Source organism: Paralichthys olivaceus, chromosome 16 (assembly GCF_024713975.1).
Source record: "Paralichthys olivaceus isolate ysfri-2021 chromosome 16, ASM2471397v2, whole genome shotgun sequence".
Classification (NCBI taxonomy): Eukaryota; Metazoa; Chordata; class Actinopteri; order Pleuronectiformes; family Paralichthyidae; genus Paralichthys; species Paralichthys olivaceus.
The window spans coordinates 8,787,656-8,804,349 of NC_091108.1; the positions used below are offsets into that span (position 1 = coordinate 8,787,656).

Sequence of the window (16,694 nt, forward strand, 5' to 3'; positions counted from 1 at the left end):
GGAACATTTACACCCTGTCACTGATAAAAAAAAAAAGTGGATGTGAGCAAAGCTGCAACATTAATGACTATGCTGGCTAGATGCACTGGCCTGCTGAATTTTTATTCTTTCCAAGTGGATAATTGCTAGTTAAAAGTTTATGCACTTCTCTGCTGGTCTTCATCCAAGCAGCAAGCTTTATGATTTGTAAGACTGCAATCCTCTAATTTATGGGATTTAAGTAACTTTTTTCTAACTTCATTTTATTCCTATGGTCCTCACTTCATTTCTGTTTCCTGGTGATAAACACAGACCAGGGTTGCAATTCATTTTGTGAACTGTATACAATACACTGTTTACAGTTCAGAGTCTTAGGTACACACAGTCAGGCATCACACATTTGTAAGCATTTGCAGACTGTGAAGTCATGAGTCCGACAACCACTGCCTTTCCGACTGCAGCTTCTCATGGCATGAGGCCAACGCTCTGTCAAGGTCGGGTTTTCTTCTCTGTGGTCAGACGAGTCTCTATTCTGCTGCTGTGACCTATCATCCAGCCGGCTCTGCTGCACCTGATCGATGAGACACAAGTCTGTTTTGGCAGTGAGATGATTTAATGGACTGAATATCACCTTCTGCTCCCTATAGATGCTGGTTGAGGGTTGATAACCATTTCATCTGGAGCTTCATTGGGCCCGTGACCTTCATAATTGTGGTAAGTTGTAATTTTGTGCATGTGTGATATAGTTTTTTTCTTTATCCCTTTCAATGAAAAGCTTTGAAAACAGTTTATAGATTTTCTCTCTTTGTGCTGGCAGCCTCTTGGCTCTGATTTCTAAGATCAATTTGCATGAAAGGAAAGTGGTCCCATTATAGCTGACAGAAGGACATCAGTGTCCACTCAGCTATGAAATCCTCTGAAATCAGAATTGGTGAGCGGCAACAGCTTAAAGCTGTTTGGGCCTTGCTGTACATCTAGATAATACTCCCCTCCTGCAATCAGGAGGAGAGATCATCTCAGGCATGAAGGTCATTTGCTCAGTGGGAATACAAGGGTGATGGTGAGGGGGGGTGAACATGGAAGTAATGAGTGGGTGGGCCAGACAACCATTACCACAGCTCATAGCCCTGCTGAGGATCATGACACGTCCCCAGCCAATCCCAGCACACGGACATCTCCATCTTCACCTTTTAATATTTCATGTGGTGCGCTGGGTGTTCACAATGCACATTGACATACACACACACACACAACACGTGCCAGAATGCATGCACACAGCCCTGTACAAACACACACTGCATATCCATACAGCTGCGAACAGTAACACACGTAAATCTGTCCATGAGCTGTAAATACATGCAAAACCTGGAGAGGTGCTGTGTCAGCGCTGCGAGTTTTCTTGCGCCGTATTTGGCAGCGGAGTGAGAGACCTGAATATTGTAGAGGACGGCCCCTTCGAGACCGGGCATGACGGGTTGGGGGGGCATATGCGGTTTGCCTCTTGCTTTCTGCAGAGTGCCTCCCTGCCTCCTCGCCTCGCCGTCCGTCCCTCTGTCTGTCTCATCGGATCTGTGTCATCACTCGCAGCTGTGTTAAATGCATCTCCAGCCACTCGACTCATGCGGACGTAAATCGGCCCCAGTGGCTGAGAGACAAAACTTGGCATTACTCTAAGCTGTGATCTAAAAGCCTCTTTCTGTCTTCTTAGCCACTCCTTTTTCTTCCATCTTTCCCCGCTGCTGTCGTTGGTTTCCTTCTGCTTTCCTCTCACGCTCTTTGTTTCCATTTAAAGACACTTCTCTGTTCACATCCATCCATGTTGGGTAATAATGGGGGATCTTTCGGCTTATTTGTGAGTGAGTTAAAAATGAAGTGCCTGATAAAGTGAGGACACTACATCTAGATTATTATGCTTCATTTTCTTGCCAAGTCAGACTTTTCATCTTTTATTTTCCTTCATGTACTTTGGATTAAAAGGACCCTACCAAATGCTCACTTGGAGCAGAAACAGAATATATGTTTTTGAAAATCTGGATATACTTAATTCAGTGAATATTTACAGAGCTGCGTTTGAAAGGTTTAATGTAGTGCTGGACCGAACTGAAACACATCTCCTTCCTTTCCCTTGGTGGCGACGAACCCTGCCGTGCTTACAGCGAGACATCCTGAGAGCATGGAAACCTCTCTGGATGTATGGCTCGGCTCACTTAAATGTTTTTCCTGGCCTCTGTAAAATTATTTTCTAAAATATGGCACTCAGCTTCGCTCTTTCCTCTGTGTTTTTCTGGAGCCTTTTTCGTCTACGATCGGTTTGGACGTAGAGAGATATACATTCTCATATTCGATGAGAATTTGTACTTTGGGATGGAGCGTAATGTCAAACAAGAGAGAGGAAAGAGAAACATTCTGCGCAGCTTGTGTTGAAGGCCAGAGCTGTGTGAAGTAGACCACAGCAATAACCTCTCACGGTTGTTTTTCTTTTTGGAAGTCAGCGTGTTTTATGATCTGCACCAAAGCAATACATTTTCATATTCCTCTCAGTAAAGGTATGCTGGTGTTGATGCTATAAAGAGCCAAAACCACTGTGGATTAAGCAATACTCACATGTCACTATGAAACATACCAACTGTTTGTTAGCAACCAGAGGTGAAAATAGATTTTACACATGTTCAAATTGTAGGTACTTTCTCTTAACCTCATTTTCTTTTAAAGCCAAAATATTTCAAAGTGAACCACTGCACTTCACACTCCTTTTGACGGCGCTTTTTACTTTACAAATGAGAATGACACTCAGTAGAATGCATACCTCAGCTTCAACAGTGTCCTTATGAAACCACATTTAATTCACAAGATCCTGATTTTTATTTTTATTTATTTTTTTGTTGGTTCTGTCTTCTTCAAAGTAAAGAATTGAACCTAATGGTTTGACACAAAAACAGCATTGTGAGGGTTAAATTGAAAAAAATCTAAGATTCATCGATTAGGACAAAAAACTGAGCTTCAATCGACTACATCAATTTCAGTTGCAGTAAAATTCCTAATCCTGGATTTTTTAACTTCGTTTTCAAAGTGTGGCTTTATTTATCCAAGTAAAGGGTCTGCATGTTTTTTCTAGCTCCTGTTAGCAGCAGAAATCAGATTCCTTTCTAAGTGCAGTCTGTTAATCCTGATTCGCGTCTGTTTTGACAGGTCAATGTCATCTTCCTGGTGGTGACCATGTACAAGATGGTGAAGCACTCCACCTCCATGAAACCCGACTCGTCCAGGCTGGGAGGTATCAGGTGAGGGGTGTCACTCCGGGAGATTAGATGTCTGCTCTGTGGTTGCTGGATCTGTGTGTGTGTGTGTGTGTGTGTGTGTGTGTGTGTGTGTGTGTGCGTGTGCGTGTCTGTGTGTGTGGTGGTTGCGTATGTGTGAAAAGAAAAATAATATGCACCATTACTGCTTTTGCCTCCTTCCAGAGATTTCAATGGCTGCTTTGGACCTACACGTTTATTTGATTTTCTCTTAAACCCGACCAGAGCAATATTTTTCTCTTCAGGTGTAACTTTGGTCCATAGTTGGTGCCTTTTTAGCTCATTTTATGATGTCAGTATTTACACAACCCAGGGTTATATGGTTTTATTTTTATTTCTCATAACTGCCTTTCTGACCTTTGGTATCTTTTCACTCCTGTGCTGGCATCGTTTACAGGCTTTCTTGGAAGATGGATTCCACCACATGCCGTGTAGATTTAATGATGGTAAAAACAGGAATATAGGGGGCCCCATTTTCCCGCTTCCAGTGGGCTGTGTTTGCTCGATAAAAAGACGAGTCCCTGACCATGTCTGTGCCTGGATTCTTCTTCAACAATGCGTCTGAGAGCAGGCCAACATATGTTCTGTGGGCGTTTGATTTTTAGGCAGCCACAAGGATTTTGGTCCAAACTAAAAAAAAATAAATGAAAAAAAAAGGCATGGACTTGGCTTTCAGGTTTGTTTTTAGCTCACAGAAAAACCCACATTTGTTTGCATTCGCATGCTTGATTTTACATATTATCATAAATCATCAAAATTCATTAACTGCTGATAATTAGTTTCTACATCAAATCCTAATTCTGTCAAATGTTATAAAAAGTGAAATAGTTGGTTACTCAGCCTAAAAATGTTTTCTTGTAAAAAAACAAGAAATGTGACACAGAAACTGAGGAGAGACTCTAATCATCCGTCACTCTCAATCCTGCCGCTCATTTTTCTGTGTGTCCTCTCTTGGTGACATGCTGTTGTCCCATTTCTTCTCTCCTCGCCGTCTCTCTCTCTCGAGGCGGCTCACTTCATTCTCGTGTATCAGTAACAACCAGCCATTGTCATCGAAACTGACTGTTGAGTTATCTTATTTCCACGAGGCTTAGTTCCTGGAAGCTGCCCAGGAGAAAACCTGCTGTTCTGCAGTCTCTTTAGCCATTAACCCCAAGGAAATATTTCTCAACGCAAATGCACTTTAATCCAAAACCTTTTGTATCTGTTTTTATACACTTCACCAACACAGTTTTGTATTTAAAGCAAATTAGTGTGTTTCTTCATTTTTAACAAGGTGTTGGCCAGGAAGAGAAAGCTTCCGCCCCAGCAGATTCTCCTTCACTGGTTAATATCCCTCCTCTTTCTCTCGCAGGTCGTGGGTGTTGGGAGCGTTTGCCCTACTTTGTCTGCTGGGGCTCACTTGGTCCTTCGGCTTGTTCTTCCTCAACGAATCCTCCATCGTGATGGCGTACCTCTTCACCATCTTCAACACTCTGCAAGGGATGTTCATCTTCATCTTCCACTGCCTCCTCCAGAAAAAGGCAAGATTTTGTTTTCTGTGATTCAGAGTCAATTAAGAGCTAGTAAATGTCACAGCTTCCAGTATTTTAAATGTGTTGACTTGTGGTTTTTATCTGTAAACTGAATATTTTTTGGTTGAGACTATTGTTATCAAATAAAAACAAGAATATAATGTTTTACAATTTGAGCACATGTTAAAGATTAAAGACTTGTATGATTAGTAATGATCATCTGTGAGAGAGATGAAAAGATAAGTTAGTAAATAAATCTCAAGTTCATTACAGGTAATTGTTTTGATAAATGCTTAATCATTTACGTCGGTTTTCATACAAAAATACTAAAAATATTCTTAAATCTTTTTCTTTTTTCTTTTCTAAATAAATAATATAATTATAATTTTTTTGTTGGACATTTGAAGATATGATTTTGGGTTTAGTAAACTATGATTGTAATTTTTTTAAATAGAGTCAATGAATCTAGAATATAATCTGCAGATTAATTGATGATGAAAACCAGTTTTTGTGTGATCTTGCTTACAAACAAACCAACAAATAAACAGACAGCAGTGAAAGCAAACCTCTTTGAGTGAGCTGAATATTAGCAGCAGCTTTTACGTTTATAAAATTCCAACGCAGCGGGACTGAGAATCTCCTCTTTCTTTCCTTATGTGATTTATATTGCAGGTGTGGATCATTTTCACTGTAACATGTTGAAATTTTCCACAAGGCATTTCATGACATTTTATACCTTCTCCTTAGAAACAGCCGTATCAAAGTGCTTCCTCTCTATAATATTTCAACATGTTGTGACAGCGTTTGTTATCCCTGTCCGTACAGATGTGGCATTTAAACTCCTGTCGGCTGCCATTTGATAAAGATTTGGGATTTGCGTCTCTTGCTGGGTGGTGTTGGGGGGGGGGGGGGGGGCTGTGTGTGTGCGCGCAGTCGGTTTCTGATCCTTTATTCCTCCGCAGGTCCGCAAAGAGTACAGCAAATGTTTCCGTCAGTCCCAGTGCTGCGGCGCGCTGCCAGCCGAGGGCCCCCACAGTGCAGCCAAGGCGGCCACGTCTCGATCCACGGCCCGCTACTCATCTGCCACACAGGTACGTACCTGCACTGGGAATCAGAGGTATCAGGGTTTAGGATGAACCAGGATTTAGGAGTTAAGTGTCAGTGGATTTTATTCTCATGCATATATTTTGTAAGATATAAGTTTATTTTATCTTCTCTCTTCTTGAAAAGACTAAAACCACCAATGGACTGATCCTGTCAACAAGTCTTTTCTGTGAAGCCTGATATAATTTAGCTCATATATTTGTGCCATGGAGTCATTATTGTCCAAAGCCGCACGTTGTGATATGAACAGGGCTCTGCAGTGTATTTTAGAAATCACGGTGGTTGTAAATGCTCACTAATGCATCTAATGGGTTTTAATCTGCAGTTGAACTTGGCTGGAAATAAAGGCTCTGTTTGACTGACGCTTGTTAAAAAATCTCTGATGTTTATCGAAGCTGTTTTTCCTTTTTAAAAGTAGCTGCATCTATACCTTTGAAACTCGGAACATACAGCCTTGGGGCTGCAAGCCTTAGACAAACGATGTTGGTCTTTTCAATAAATTCATTGACAAAAACAAAGGTAGAATATAGTTACAGTTATCCTTCAGTAAAGTCTCAAATGTTTTCAGTTCATTTTTAACCTTTTGCTCTAATTTTTATCATTGTCAAGTCAGTCAAATACACAGTTTAGTCACTGAGGTGGAAATCTAACCATGGTGCAGAACAGTGTCACCGTGCTCTTATTGCTGTGCTGACATGTTTTACCTTGTTATAACCTACATCTCATTAAATCACACTGAACCGAACTGAATAAAGTGATTTAAGGCTTCACATTGTAACGCTAAGGCTCGGTTATCAAGTTATTAGACAGCAGAGGTTATATATCAGAGGGTGGGATTGAATGTTCCCTTGGTCAAAAAGTGTCAGGGTAAAGTTTTATACAGTTTTTCTTCTTCAATGAACGTGATTGTGGCTGGTAGGTAGATCTTATTTCAGAAGACGGAGACAGATGAGAGAAGGCTTTTGAACAGGACGTCAAGGTCTTCTCTGGATCTATCTTAAGAGCACTTCTGGGAATTTGGTGGCGGCTTCTGCTCTTACTATGGAGAGAGAAAGAAAAAAAAGAAGCTCAGAGCCCATCTCTCAAATTACAAGTTGAAGAGATTGTCAGTGTATCCATTTTTATTTATTAATTTTATTTTTTGGGATCAATAGCACACAGGGTTTTCTTTTGTTTTGCTGCAGCACGACCATGTCATCAAGCAGTGGGCTGGCTGACTCACGTACAAAAGTGTAGGCTTCTTGAATCACAAACCACTTAGCCACTCAATCCTCGGGGCCAGAAAGCTTTGAATAACAGCAGCACCATGTTGAGTCCTGATCAATGGCTGCTTTTCTCTCCACCCAGAGCCGCATCAGGCGGATGTGGAACGACACTGTGAGGAAGCAGTCGGAGTCCTCCTTCATCTCAGGAGACATAAACAGCACCTCCACACTCAACCAGGGTAAGCTACCCTTTCTTCCACCACCACCGCCAGACGCAACACATACGCTATTCTCTTTGTGATGAGGCTGTGAATTCACTATAAACACTTCAATGAACGCAGCCTACATGGCTCCGTGGCAGCTCGGAAACAGGGAAGAGATAAGGCCTGATTCAATGTTGCGTTTCTCTTCGCGCTAAGCAATCAAAAACAAAACAAAAAATAGCATTAAATGCTGCCAGTGCGTCAAAGTTCGTAGCATATATTCCTGCTCCTCCCCTGCTCGCTGCGATCATCTGAAAGCAGAGAAATAAGAGACGAGTGAAGAGGTGCGAATTGTAGCCTGGCATAAAACGTTACTGACGAGAACCGGAGTTCAAATCATAACATTCGGAACTGGAGAGGCTCATCGTCGCCCCGCCATGATCGTCAGGGTGAAGGTGGAGGAGGAGCGATGAGTAAAGTCAGGCTGAGGTCAGAGCAGGGGTTTTTGGGAAAGTTCCCAGTATCATGAAGCTCAGGCTCCAGACTGTGCCAGCTCAGATTTGGCCGTAGTTATGAATTACTTGAGAGATGTTTTTTTTAAACGCACACACACATGCCAGCGCAGGGTTTCTCAGCAGTCCGTCCAAATGACTGAGGGCAGTTATTACATTCTTGAGGATTTACACAAGCATGCTGGGGATGATAGGGATACTGTATTATTCATGGCGGGCCACTTAGACATGTTTTGTCTGGTGTCTCGACTGGACGAGTTTGTTTGGATGAATTTGTTTCACGTAAACACTGCAGCTGATTGTGTTGCTGCGCTTTGGTCAACACTCGTCGCGGTAACGTTGTTTGTCAGTTACATCGATGGACTGTTTGGATGATGGTTTTTTTTGCTCTGACCAACATTTCTATGGTTGCTTTGTCCGTAATAGAAGTCAGACAGATTGCCGGTCATAAATCTTTAGCAGTGTTAGAATCCGGACAGCGAATGTCAGCATTTGTTTATGTCAACCGACGAGCGCACCACCACCACCGCCGCCGCCGCCGCCGCCGCCGCCGCCGCCACAGACCATGAAGTGCAGAACCTCCTGCTCTTTTTTTCCTCAACTGTTTTTTTTTCCTTTCTCACTCCTGATTTTTCTCCTTTTCTCTATCTTCCTGTTATTTCAGGGATGACTGGCAACTACCTCCTAACTAACCCTCTCCTCCGAACCCACGACACTAACCCTTATAACAACCTGCTGGCAGAAACGGTCGTGTGCAACACCCCCTCTCCACCGGCCTTTCACTCCCCAGGTGCACATCCACCCTCCACCTTTATTCCTGCAAAGATTTGTGTTTGTTCTAATTTGTTTTGGGAAATATACTAATTTGCTTTGTCGAGGGGAGTCCGAGAAAAAGATTGATACCATTCCTCCTTTGTAGTGGGAGGTTATCTGTCATTTTTACACTTGAGTCTGATCTAGCATGTTAATTCATGAGCTTTAGAGGAGCTAGTCACTGGACATTGTTCCCATGAGACTACTCCCCTCTCTTTCCAGAATTTATGCTAAGCTAAGCTAACCACCTCCTGGTTGAAACCTCAATGGCATCAATCTTTTCTGTAACTCTCTGCAAGAAGGTGAATGAGCCTATTTCCCCAAACTGTTGAAGTGTTACAGATTTATTCTAAACATGCAACACGTGAAGTTTGTGCCTGTGACACAGTGTGAATGAACATTTTGAGAATAATGACACCAGATTTATCATTTGTTCCTCTTCACTCACATCTTCTGCTTTGTATTTTTTTCAGTCGTTCATATCAATGCAAGTTCCTCCTCCATAAACACGAGGAGATAAATGTCTCAGACGTTAATGCTATCTTATCTGCGCTACACTGAGCAGACGTGTGGGAATTCCTCTCTGTCGAATATGAGTTTCACACGTTGGTCCAGATCGTTTATTCCTCTCCCCCTCACGTCTGATATTTGCATCATACTTGTTGAAATCTTTACACTTCAAATATGAGCGAGCTTGATTTAAATCACGTCAGTGTTTATGGTGACCTAGTTCCTCTCTCTCTCTCTCTCTCTCTCTCTCTCTCTCTCTCTCTCTCTCTCTCTCTCTCTCTCACTCTCTCTCTCACTCTCTCTGGCAGAGCAAAAAGAAACCCAATTTAAAAAAAAATAAAAAAACAGAACCACATGACGCAATGCGGGCAGAGTCGTAGCCCTCAGATATTCACAGGCATCTGATGATAAAAGGGAATATACAAAAACAGTATGGCGAAAGTGTGTAAAGAGAGGATTCACAGTAACATTTAGCTTCAACCTGCCGCAGTCATCACGTTCTGGTGTCGCGAGCTCGCTCACAGCACAATGAGAACACTTCACACTCAGAGATAATGAAGCAGGGTTGGGACCAAACAATGTCTGCACAGAAAATCAAAGACATTTCAGGATTGTTTTTTTAACTTCTTTTCTTTCTTTCTTTCTTTCTTTTACGAGCTCAGTGGCAGCCAAGTCAGACGCACTAGTGTGTGTGGGAGTGTGTGTGTGTGTGTGTGTGTGTGTGTGTGTGTGTGTGTGTGTGTGTGGTGCAGACAGCTTGTGCTTTATTACCCTAACATGTTTACCTGCTTAATCATTCTAGGATAATTGCATGTTAACATTGCAGCACAGGAGATGAATTAAGACTTCCCATATTTAATTAGCAGGTAATTTTGAATGTGGACTCAAACATCTCCTTTACCTGTAGAAAGACCTCTTCTCTCCCCCCCCCACCCCCGAGGGGAACCTGCTGTACTCAAGCTGTGTTTAAACACAGGAGCAAAAAAAAGGAAATACATCCTGTACTTATTTAACAGTAGATCAGGAAGCAGTGACAAACATGGAAAATTTAAGGATTTAACATATGGAAACCAGTTTGTGCAGAGCAGGCAGCGGTGTGACACACAAATGTCAAAACCTGGTGTGAAGATCACCAACCAAGTATGAAATACGTGCAGAGAGGCCGTCAAGTTTAACATAAGCTCTTTGAAAATGCCCTCTGCTATAGTCATTACATTCAGCTCCTGCACAAGGAAGGGTGTGTGTGTCTGCGTGTGTGTGTCTCCTATTATGAGTGTATTAATACTAACTAATACTCTGCAGATGTTCATCCGACGCAGTAAAATCTGTAAGGAGAACATCTTGGATGAATCTCTGCTGGAGCCGTTCCCAGAGTGCAGCTGTCGCCGTGTCCAGTTGAATTCTGTTCACATCATTTCCCCCCTCCTCTCCCCGCAGACAATACCTGTCTAAAATAAAATCACTGCCAGTGCATAAACAAATGCAAATTTGGACGTGGGGTCTATTCAGGGAAGCGTCTAATAATCCCACCCATCCTCTTTTTTATGCCCTTTTGCTCTCTGCGCTCCTTTCACTCTTTTTAGAAAAGTCTTTGATGCTGTTTCCAGAGGTGTTTTTTTCCGCTTGCTATCATCCATTGTTCGACACGTTGGTTTGAAACCTACGACGAAAGTTTGTCTTTATTGTGTGTGAAAACCGACTGTGATGACACCCTACAAAATGTCAGCCTTGCACTCGAAAGCCTCACGGTGTTACGCAGTAAATAAACCCCTCATATAACTGGACCCCTTCACTTCCATACTGCTACTTGAACTTAGTCATTGGGCTGCACAAAATTAGTGTACACTGTTCTGAGTGTGTGTGTGTGTGTGTGTGGTTGTGGGTGTGGGTTTGTGTTGCTCACATAATACTGATACACTGTGTAAAAATATGTGTCTCAGAAATGTTCTTTTTTGAAAAAAAAAAAAAAAAGACTGCTTGCTGCTGAACCCTTTCACCTGCTGGGTCCAGGATTCAGTCGTCCTTGATTTGTCCTTTAGCTCCCTCTCAAACTGCTAAACACATCATTTCGCTGTCATTCTCCTTCCACCTCAGACAATTTGTGCAAAGCATCCCACGGGCTGAATTATGGTTAATTGCAAGGACAGACAATCCTTCGGATCGACTGAATCCAGGCTGGATGTTACAAGCTTCCACTTTTGTCTTATTTCAGTGATTTCGTTGTTTCTGCTGCAATTGAAAAAAAGCATCTGTTTTACTTTTTTTGCACATCAGCTGTTCTTAGGCCAGATAGCCTGAGCAGACACACTTGATGTGAGTGGTGGCAAAGTGAGTCATTGCACCGTGCCTGTCTGTCGTGGTGTGTGGGGGTTGTTGCTGTGCTTGTGGGGCCTCAGTGCAGAGAGGTGGCGGCCATCTGTGTTCAGCATTACTCTCTTGTCTTGCCGTCTTTTAACAGGTGGAATGTTTTTCTCATTGTTTGTGTCACTTCCTCATCAGCTTGCATCCATTTGTTTCTTTTGCTCTCATCCTGTTTGCTGCTTTCTGTGTGCTTCTGTGTTGTTACCTGCTCATACGCTACATTACAACATGATGCTATAGTATTGTTTTTAAGTTTTGAGTCATTGCTTGTTCTCATTTCTCCAATATTGTTCAGGATCATTTCTTAGATTGGCTAAATACATATTCAGCCAGAAGGAGGATGGACATTTTGGAGAGCTAATTGGTTTCTTTTTGGGATTTTTTAAGTTTCTGTATCTGGATGAAATTAAAATTAACGCAGAGATTAAAGAGCACAAGAGTGAAGTGTCCTGAGCAGTATCAAGTATGTGTGGATGGTGTAGTGGAGACGGTTTTGTTTTGTTCTGTCAAAAATAAATACATTTTACCTCACGCGTTCCCTTTGCCTTTCGTTGCAGGACAGCACTCTCTGAGCAACAGCAGGGACATCAGTGCCATGGACACCCTCCCCCTCAATGGCAATTTCAACAACAGCTACTCCCTGCGAGAAGACGACTATGAGGCCGTGGCTGTTCGGGCTGCAGGTGACCTGGGGGCCCTCAACCTGGACGATGTCGCCTTTGAGAAGATGATCATTTCTGAGATTGTTCATAACAACCTCAGGCCCCGCGGGGCCCCCAAAGGTCGCGACGCCCCGAGGGACAGAGCCTTGCCTCCCCAGACCAGAGTGACAGTGGACCGAGGTGGGGGTGGGAGCGGCAGCGAGGATGACGCCATCGTGGCGGACCATGCCGAGGCTTCATCCCCGCAGAGAGGAAGTGGAAGAGGAGGCCACGCCACCCTGGAGCTGCTCCTGCACCCCCACCACAAGGAGGCACTGGAGGCCCCCCTCCTGCCTCAGAGGACTCACTCCCTGCTCTACAGCAATCAGAAGGCCCCCAGGCGCCTGGAGGGGCAAGGTGGCCATGGCTCCGAGACTGTTACCGCAGTGGAGGACACGGGATCCCATTCACCCAACAACAATAGAGACTCGCTTTACACCAGCATGCCAAACCTGAGAGACTCACCCTCGCCCTCCGCTTCGCCATACCCCCCAGAGGAAGAGGAGGAGGACGATGAGCTCTCCCCCTCTCCTCGAAGCGAGAGCGAGGACGCGTATCATAAAAGCATGCCCGAGCTCGGCGACGCACCGCAGCCCCTGTCCTACTACCACATAAACCGAGGCATCAGCGACGGGTGCATCATCTCGCCCAACAACGAAGAATGTGCGCAGGAGGGAGAGGCAACCACCGACGGACAAATGCAGCTCATTACCAGCCTCTAAGCAGGCCGTCTTTGTTTGCACAGGTTTCAACAGATGGGTACTTTTGGTTGATGTCAAGAGAGCCGGCGAGTCTGGCTCCGCACTCCGCACGCTCTTCCTGTTACAACAGGAAGTGAAATGTTGTTGGGTGGGAAGAGGAATGAATAAATGACTTTTGCACACAGATCTCATTAACACACGAAACACGTCCATGCGATTCCAGACAAATGTGGTCTGTGAAAACTCTGCTGTTGGACTAAAGAGGTGCAGAGAATAACACACAGGCCGCTGTCACACAGATAAGTCTGTCTCATTTCTGTTGTACTGAAAGAAGAGTTGAAGAACAAGGGATAAAAAAAAAAAAATGTAAAAAAACTCAGAGCAAAGAACTATGAAACTCCTGACATATTCCTGGGGGACTTTGCTGAACCAGGGTCTTTTTAGTCATAAAATACAGAACTAGAACTAGTGTGGCTCCAATACACAGTCAGGACTGTAAAGTTAAGAAACCACTAATTCAGACTCAGGCCTTATATTTTCTCTATTGCACATTTAACTGTTGTCAAAGTAACAGCTAAAGAAAATATATTTTGCTGTACCACTAGTGTAAAAAGTTAAAAGGAAAAAAGAAAAAAAAAGAAACAACAACCATTCAGTAGTTATACCCTTTCAATGTTAATACAATTCTTCAGACAAGGTTAATTAAAATGGTGGAAATGTGCTTTTTCCTCTCACACTTGACTCGTTGTATGTTTGCATTTAAAAAAAAAAAAAAGTTTTGAGAGATATCAGTCCATATAAAATCATGCTCACGTCTCTGCTTGTGAAGTGCTTTTGCTTTCATGAATGATGAGTTTTTTGCCAGTAGTATATTTGTTAACACCGGGGCCATGCACAGATTTGGAGTGAATTGGATTCTTGTGTAATTTATTTTACTTGAAATTGTCAGGTTTTAAGGACTTATGTTCGTGTCGATGCGATATTGCAGTGTTTGCAGACATATTTCATCCCTTGACACTAATTAATTTATTAACTGAAGTATTCAGAGAGAAAAAAATGGGGGGGGGCGAATGTGGTAGGAAAGTGTGAAAAGTTGTTGCAGCACTGATTAGGTTCATTTTATTTCTTTTGTAAGAGCCCATCATCAGCTGATATTTAAATCAACTCCTGTTTGATATCAAATAAATGTGAAATTTTTTCTTGTTCGCAGATGTCTCAATTATTTTTCTCATTTTGTCTTCAAAATCTCAACATGGGGTAAAAATGACGATTAAAGGTACAGTGTGTAGAATGTAGGGACGTCTAGTGGTGAAGTTGCATGTTGCAGCTGAATACCCATCAGCTCACCCCCCCTTCCAAACATGACAGAAAGCATGTAGAAACCTTCAGTTGTCATAAAAACTCAAAAGGAGTTTATTTTGTCCTGTTTGGACTACTATAAAAAACATGGCGGCCTCCGTAGAGAGGACCCCCTCGATGTAAATATAAAGTATTTAAATATAAAGGGCCTTTTCTGGGGTAAAGAAAATAACAATTCATACAATTTTGATGCAACACACCAGTGAAAACATCATGAGGATTATTTGATATTGAATTTGTGCTATAATTTTCTCCCAAATCTTACACACTGAACCTTTAACAGATAACACTTAAGATATTGTACATTTTTGTTATTTGCAACAAATACAAAACAAATATTGTGTTACTGTCTGACTGTCCCGGCCACTGTCAGTCAGTCTTCTTTACGAATACAAGTCACTAATTATACTTTCATTTGAAAAGGAAAAAATAGGACATTCTGTAATTTTAGTAAATTTTACTCTAATAGAAAGTAAATGTTTCAGGTATTACACATATTCACACCATTTTATACTGAGTGTAGACTGTAAATAAAGATGGACGACATGAACGTTCCCTAAAAGTGAAGCCGAAATGTTTCCATCAAGTGTTATTTTTTGGGTTAAGTTTGGTTTTAATTAGTTATTTGATGCTATAAAAACGGAGTGAAACAGTATGATTGACAGTTCTGACTGACTCATGATTGGTTGAGCACTTGTATCGGCAGGATCTTGCTACTGCTGCTCCACTTCAAGTGTCAGATGGCAGTGTTTGTATTCAGGACATGTTTCTGCACAGATGGAGGTTAACGTTGTTAATCTTTATATACAGTCTACAATGTCTACACAATACCTCAATAATGAAGGCGAAGATATGATTCAGCTGACAAACACATGTCTCTGTGAATATGATTTCAATATGACTTCAACTTTTACATTTATAAAAATGTCTCAAATATAAGGATTGACCTAAAGCAATGCATCACTGGACCATTTGAACATTTGACTTCATGCATTACATTGTCAAGTAATGAATTACAGATCTGAGAACTGTATTTTGCAAAATTTTCTTACAATAGAGCCAAAGCAACTGAGGAAAAGTGTGAAGAGACTTGACAGAACACTGGAAGTGTATCACAGAGGAACAAAGCTAATTCTGGCTTTGGCTGCAGAGGCATCACTGGTTAGTCATGGCTGTATTAATCTGGGCCCTGCAGCAATACGTTGTTTTCGGGTCCTCACACTGATCCTCACTGTACTGTGGCAGTTTTAATATTTAATCAGGATCCCAGAAATAAAACCAGCCAGTGCTAGAGAGCTGAAACTTCGAGTTAATTAATCAATTCTAAAATACTAAAAAGATTCTTTGACGCCAGTGTTGTGTATTTGCCACTTTTCTATGAGAGTGAAAGTGATTTTTAGACTAAAAACAAACAGTGCAAAGTAAAAATCTTCACCTGGTCTTAAAGGAACTGTCCAGAATTACGCCCAAAAATATCAAAAATCACAGGAATAAAAAAAAGGCTAATTAAAGACATAACTTGGTCCTTTAAAGAGGTCAACAAAACAAAACTCTACTGAAAAAACACTGTCACCAAACCAGGACATGAACTCAAACACCTACCAAATGTTCAGATGATCAGACCATTTGGGTGCGAAGGGGGAAAACAAAATAGGCAACTAAAACTTCACTCAAAGAAAGCCCCCCATGCTGATGCAACACTTGATCCTGTCCATTTCACTGGGCCTCTGTATTTAAACAGGCTCCACCCACACCCTCATCTTTTGCCCAAACCAGGAAGAAGGAGTGGTGCCGCGGAAATGGTAAGAAAACTAAATTAATACGACTATAAGGACAAAACTGTGTAAACTAACTGTGCCCGCCTCATTCAAACCTGTGATAGTGTCTGAAACCATGAACGTGAATTTAATCCATATAATGTGATGAGTGAATTTTACCATTTATTTGAACTGTGTGGCTGCAGATTCAGCTACCACATGAATAATGTTTCACTACTTCTTTCTCCTATGATAGATTAATGTACCTTTCCTGAGATTTGCTCAGTGTTCTGAGAGTCTATTAACTCAATATAAAGTAGAATAGTTCTCAGCAGAGTTCATACTTACACCAAGGCCCAACAGTCTCTTTACACTAACACGTTTAAATTCCCTAGATCTTCATTTGGATCTGCACCCGACTGAACACACTCATGAATACATCCTAAACATGCCCGGTTGTTTTTTCATCAAGATCCATGAAATATTCTCTAAAAATCGAGAAAGATCTCGCAATGGTAAGAAAAATCCTGGACCAAATTAATAGGTTCTTTCCTGACCCATACAGCACCCTTCCACCAAGCCTAAAATAATCTGTTCAGTAGTTGTTGCATAATCCTGCTAAATAACAGACAAACAAACATATGCAGAAGAAAAAATAACTTTCTCTTGCATGTTACGA

The 16,694-nt window shown here is 42.0% G+C and overlaps 1 protein-coding gene across 14 annotated transcripts in view; it reads left to right on the forward strand.

Moving 5' to 3' along the window:
* Positions 1–14,104, forward strand: part of LOC109638845 (adhesion G protein-coupled receptor L2-like) — an 87,529-nt gene extending 73,425 nt beyond the window's left edge. For 4 of the 14 annotated variants that reach the window (XM_069511124.1, XM_069511126.1, XM_069511125.1 and 1 more), the window contains 7 exons: positions 627–693; positions 3,169–3,260; positions 4,630–4,798; positions 5,752–5,880; positions 7,241–7,337; positions 8,478–8,603; positions 12,055–14,104. In XM_069511124.1, the coding sequence (XP_069367225.1) occupies positions 627–693; positions 3,169–3,260; positions 4,630–4,798; positions 5,752–5,880; positions 7,241–7,337; positions 8,478–8,603; positions 12,055–12,920 (1,546 nt within the window). In that variant the 3' untranslated portion in view covers positions 12,921–14,104. Of the gene's footprint in view, positions 1–626; positions 694–3,168; positions 3,261–4,629; positions 4,799–5,751; positions 5,881–7,240; positions 7,338–8,477; positions 8,604–11,410; positions 11,465–12,054 lie in introns of all 14 variants that reach the window. The other 10 variants (XM_069511127.1, XM_069511128.1, XM_069511137.1 and 7 more) reach the window with 7 other exon arrangements.
* Positions 14,105–16,694: the final 2,590 nt, after the last annotated feature.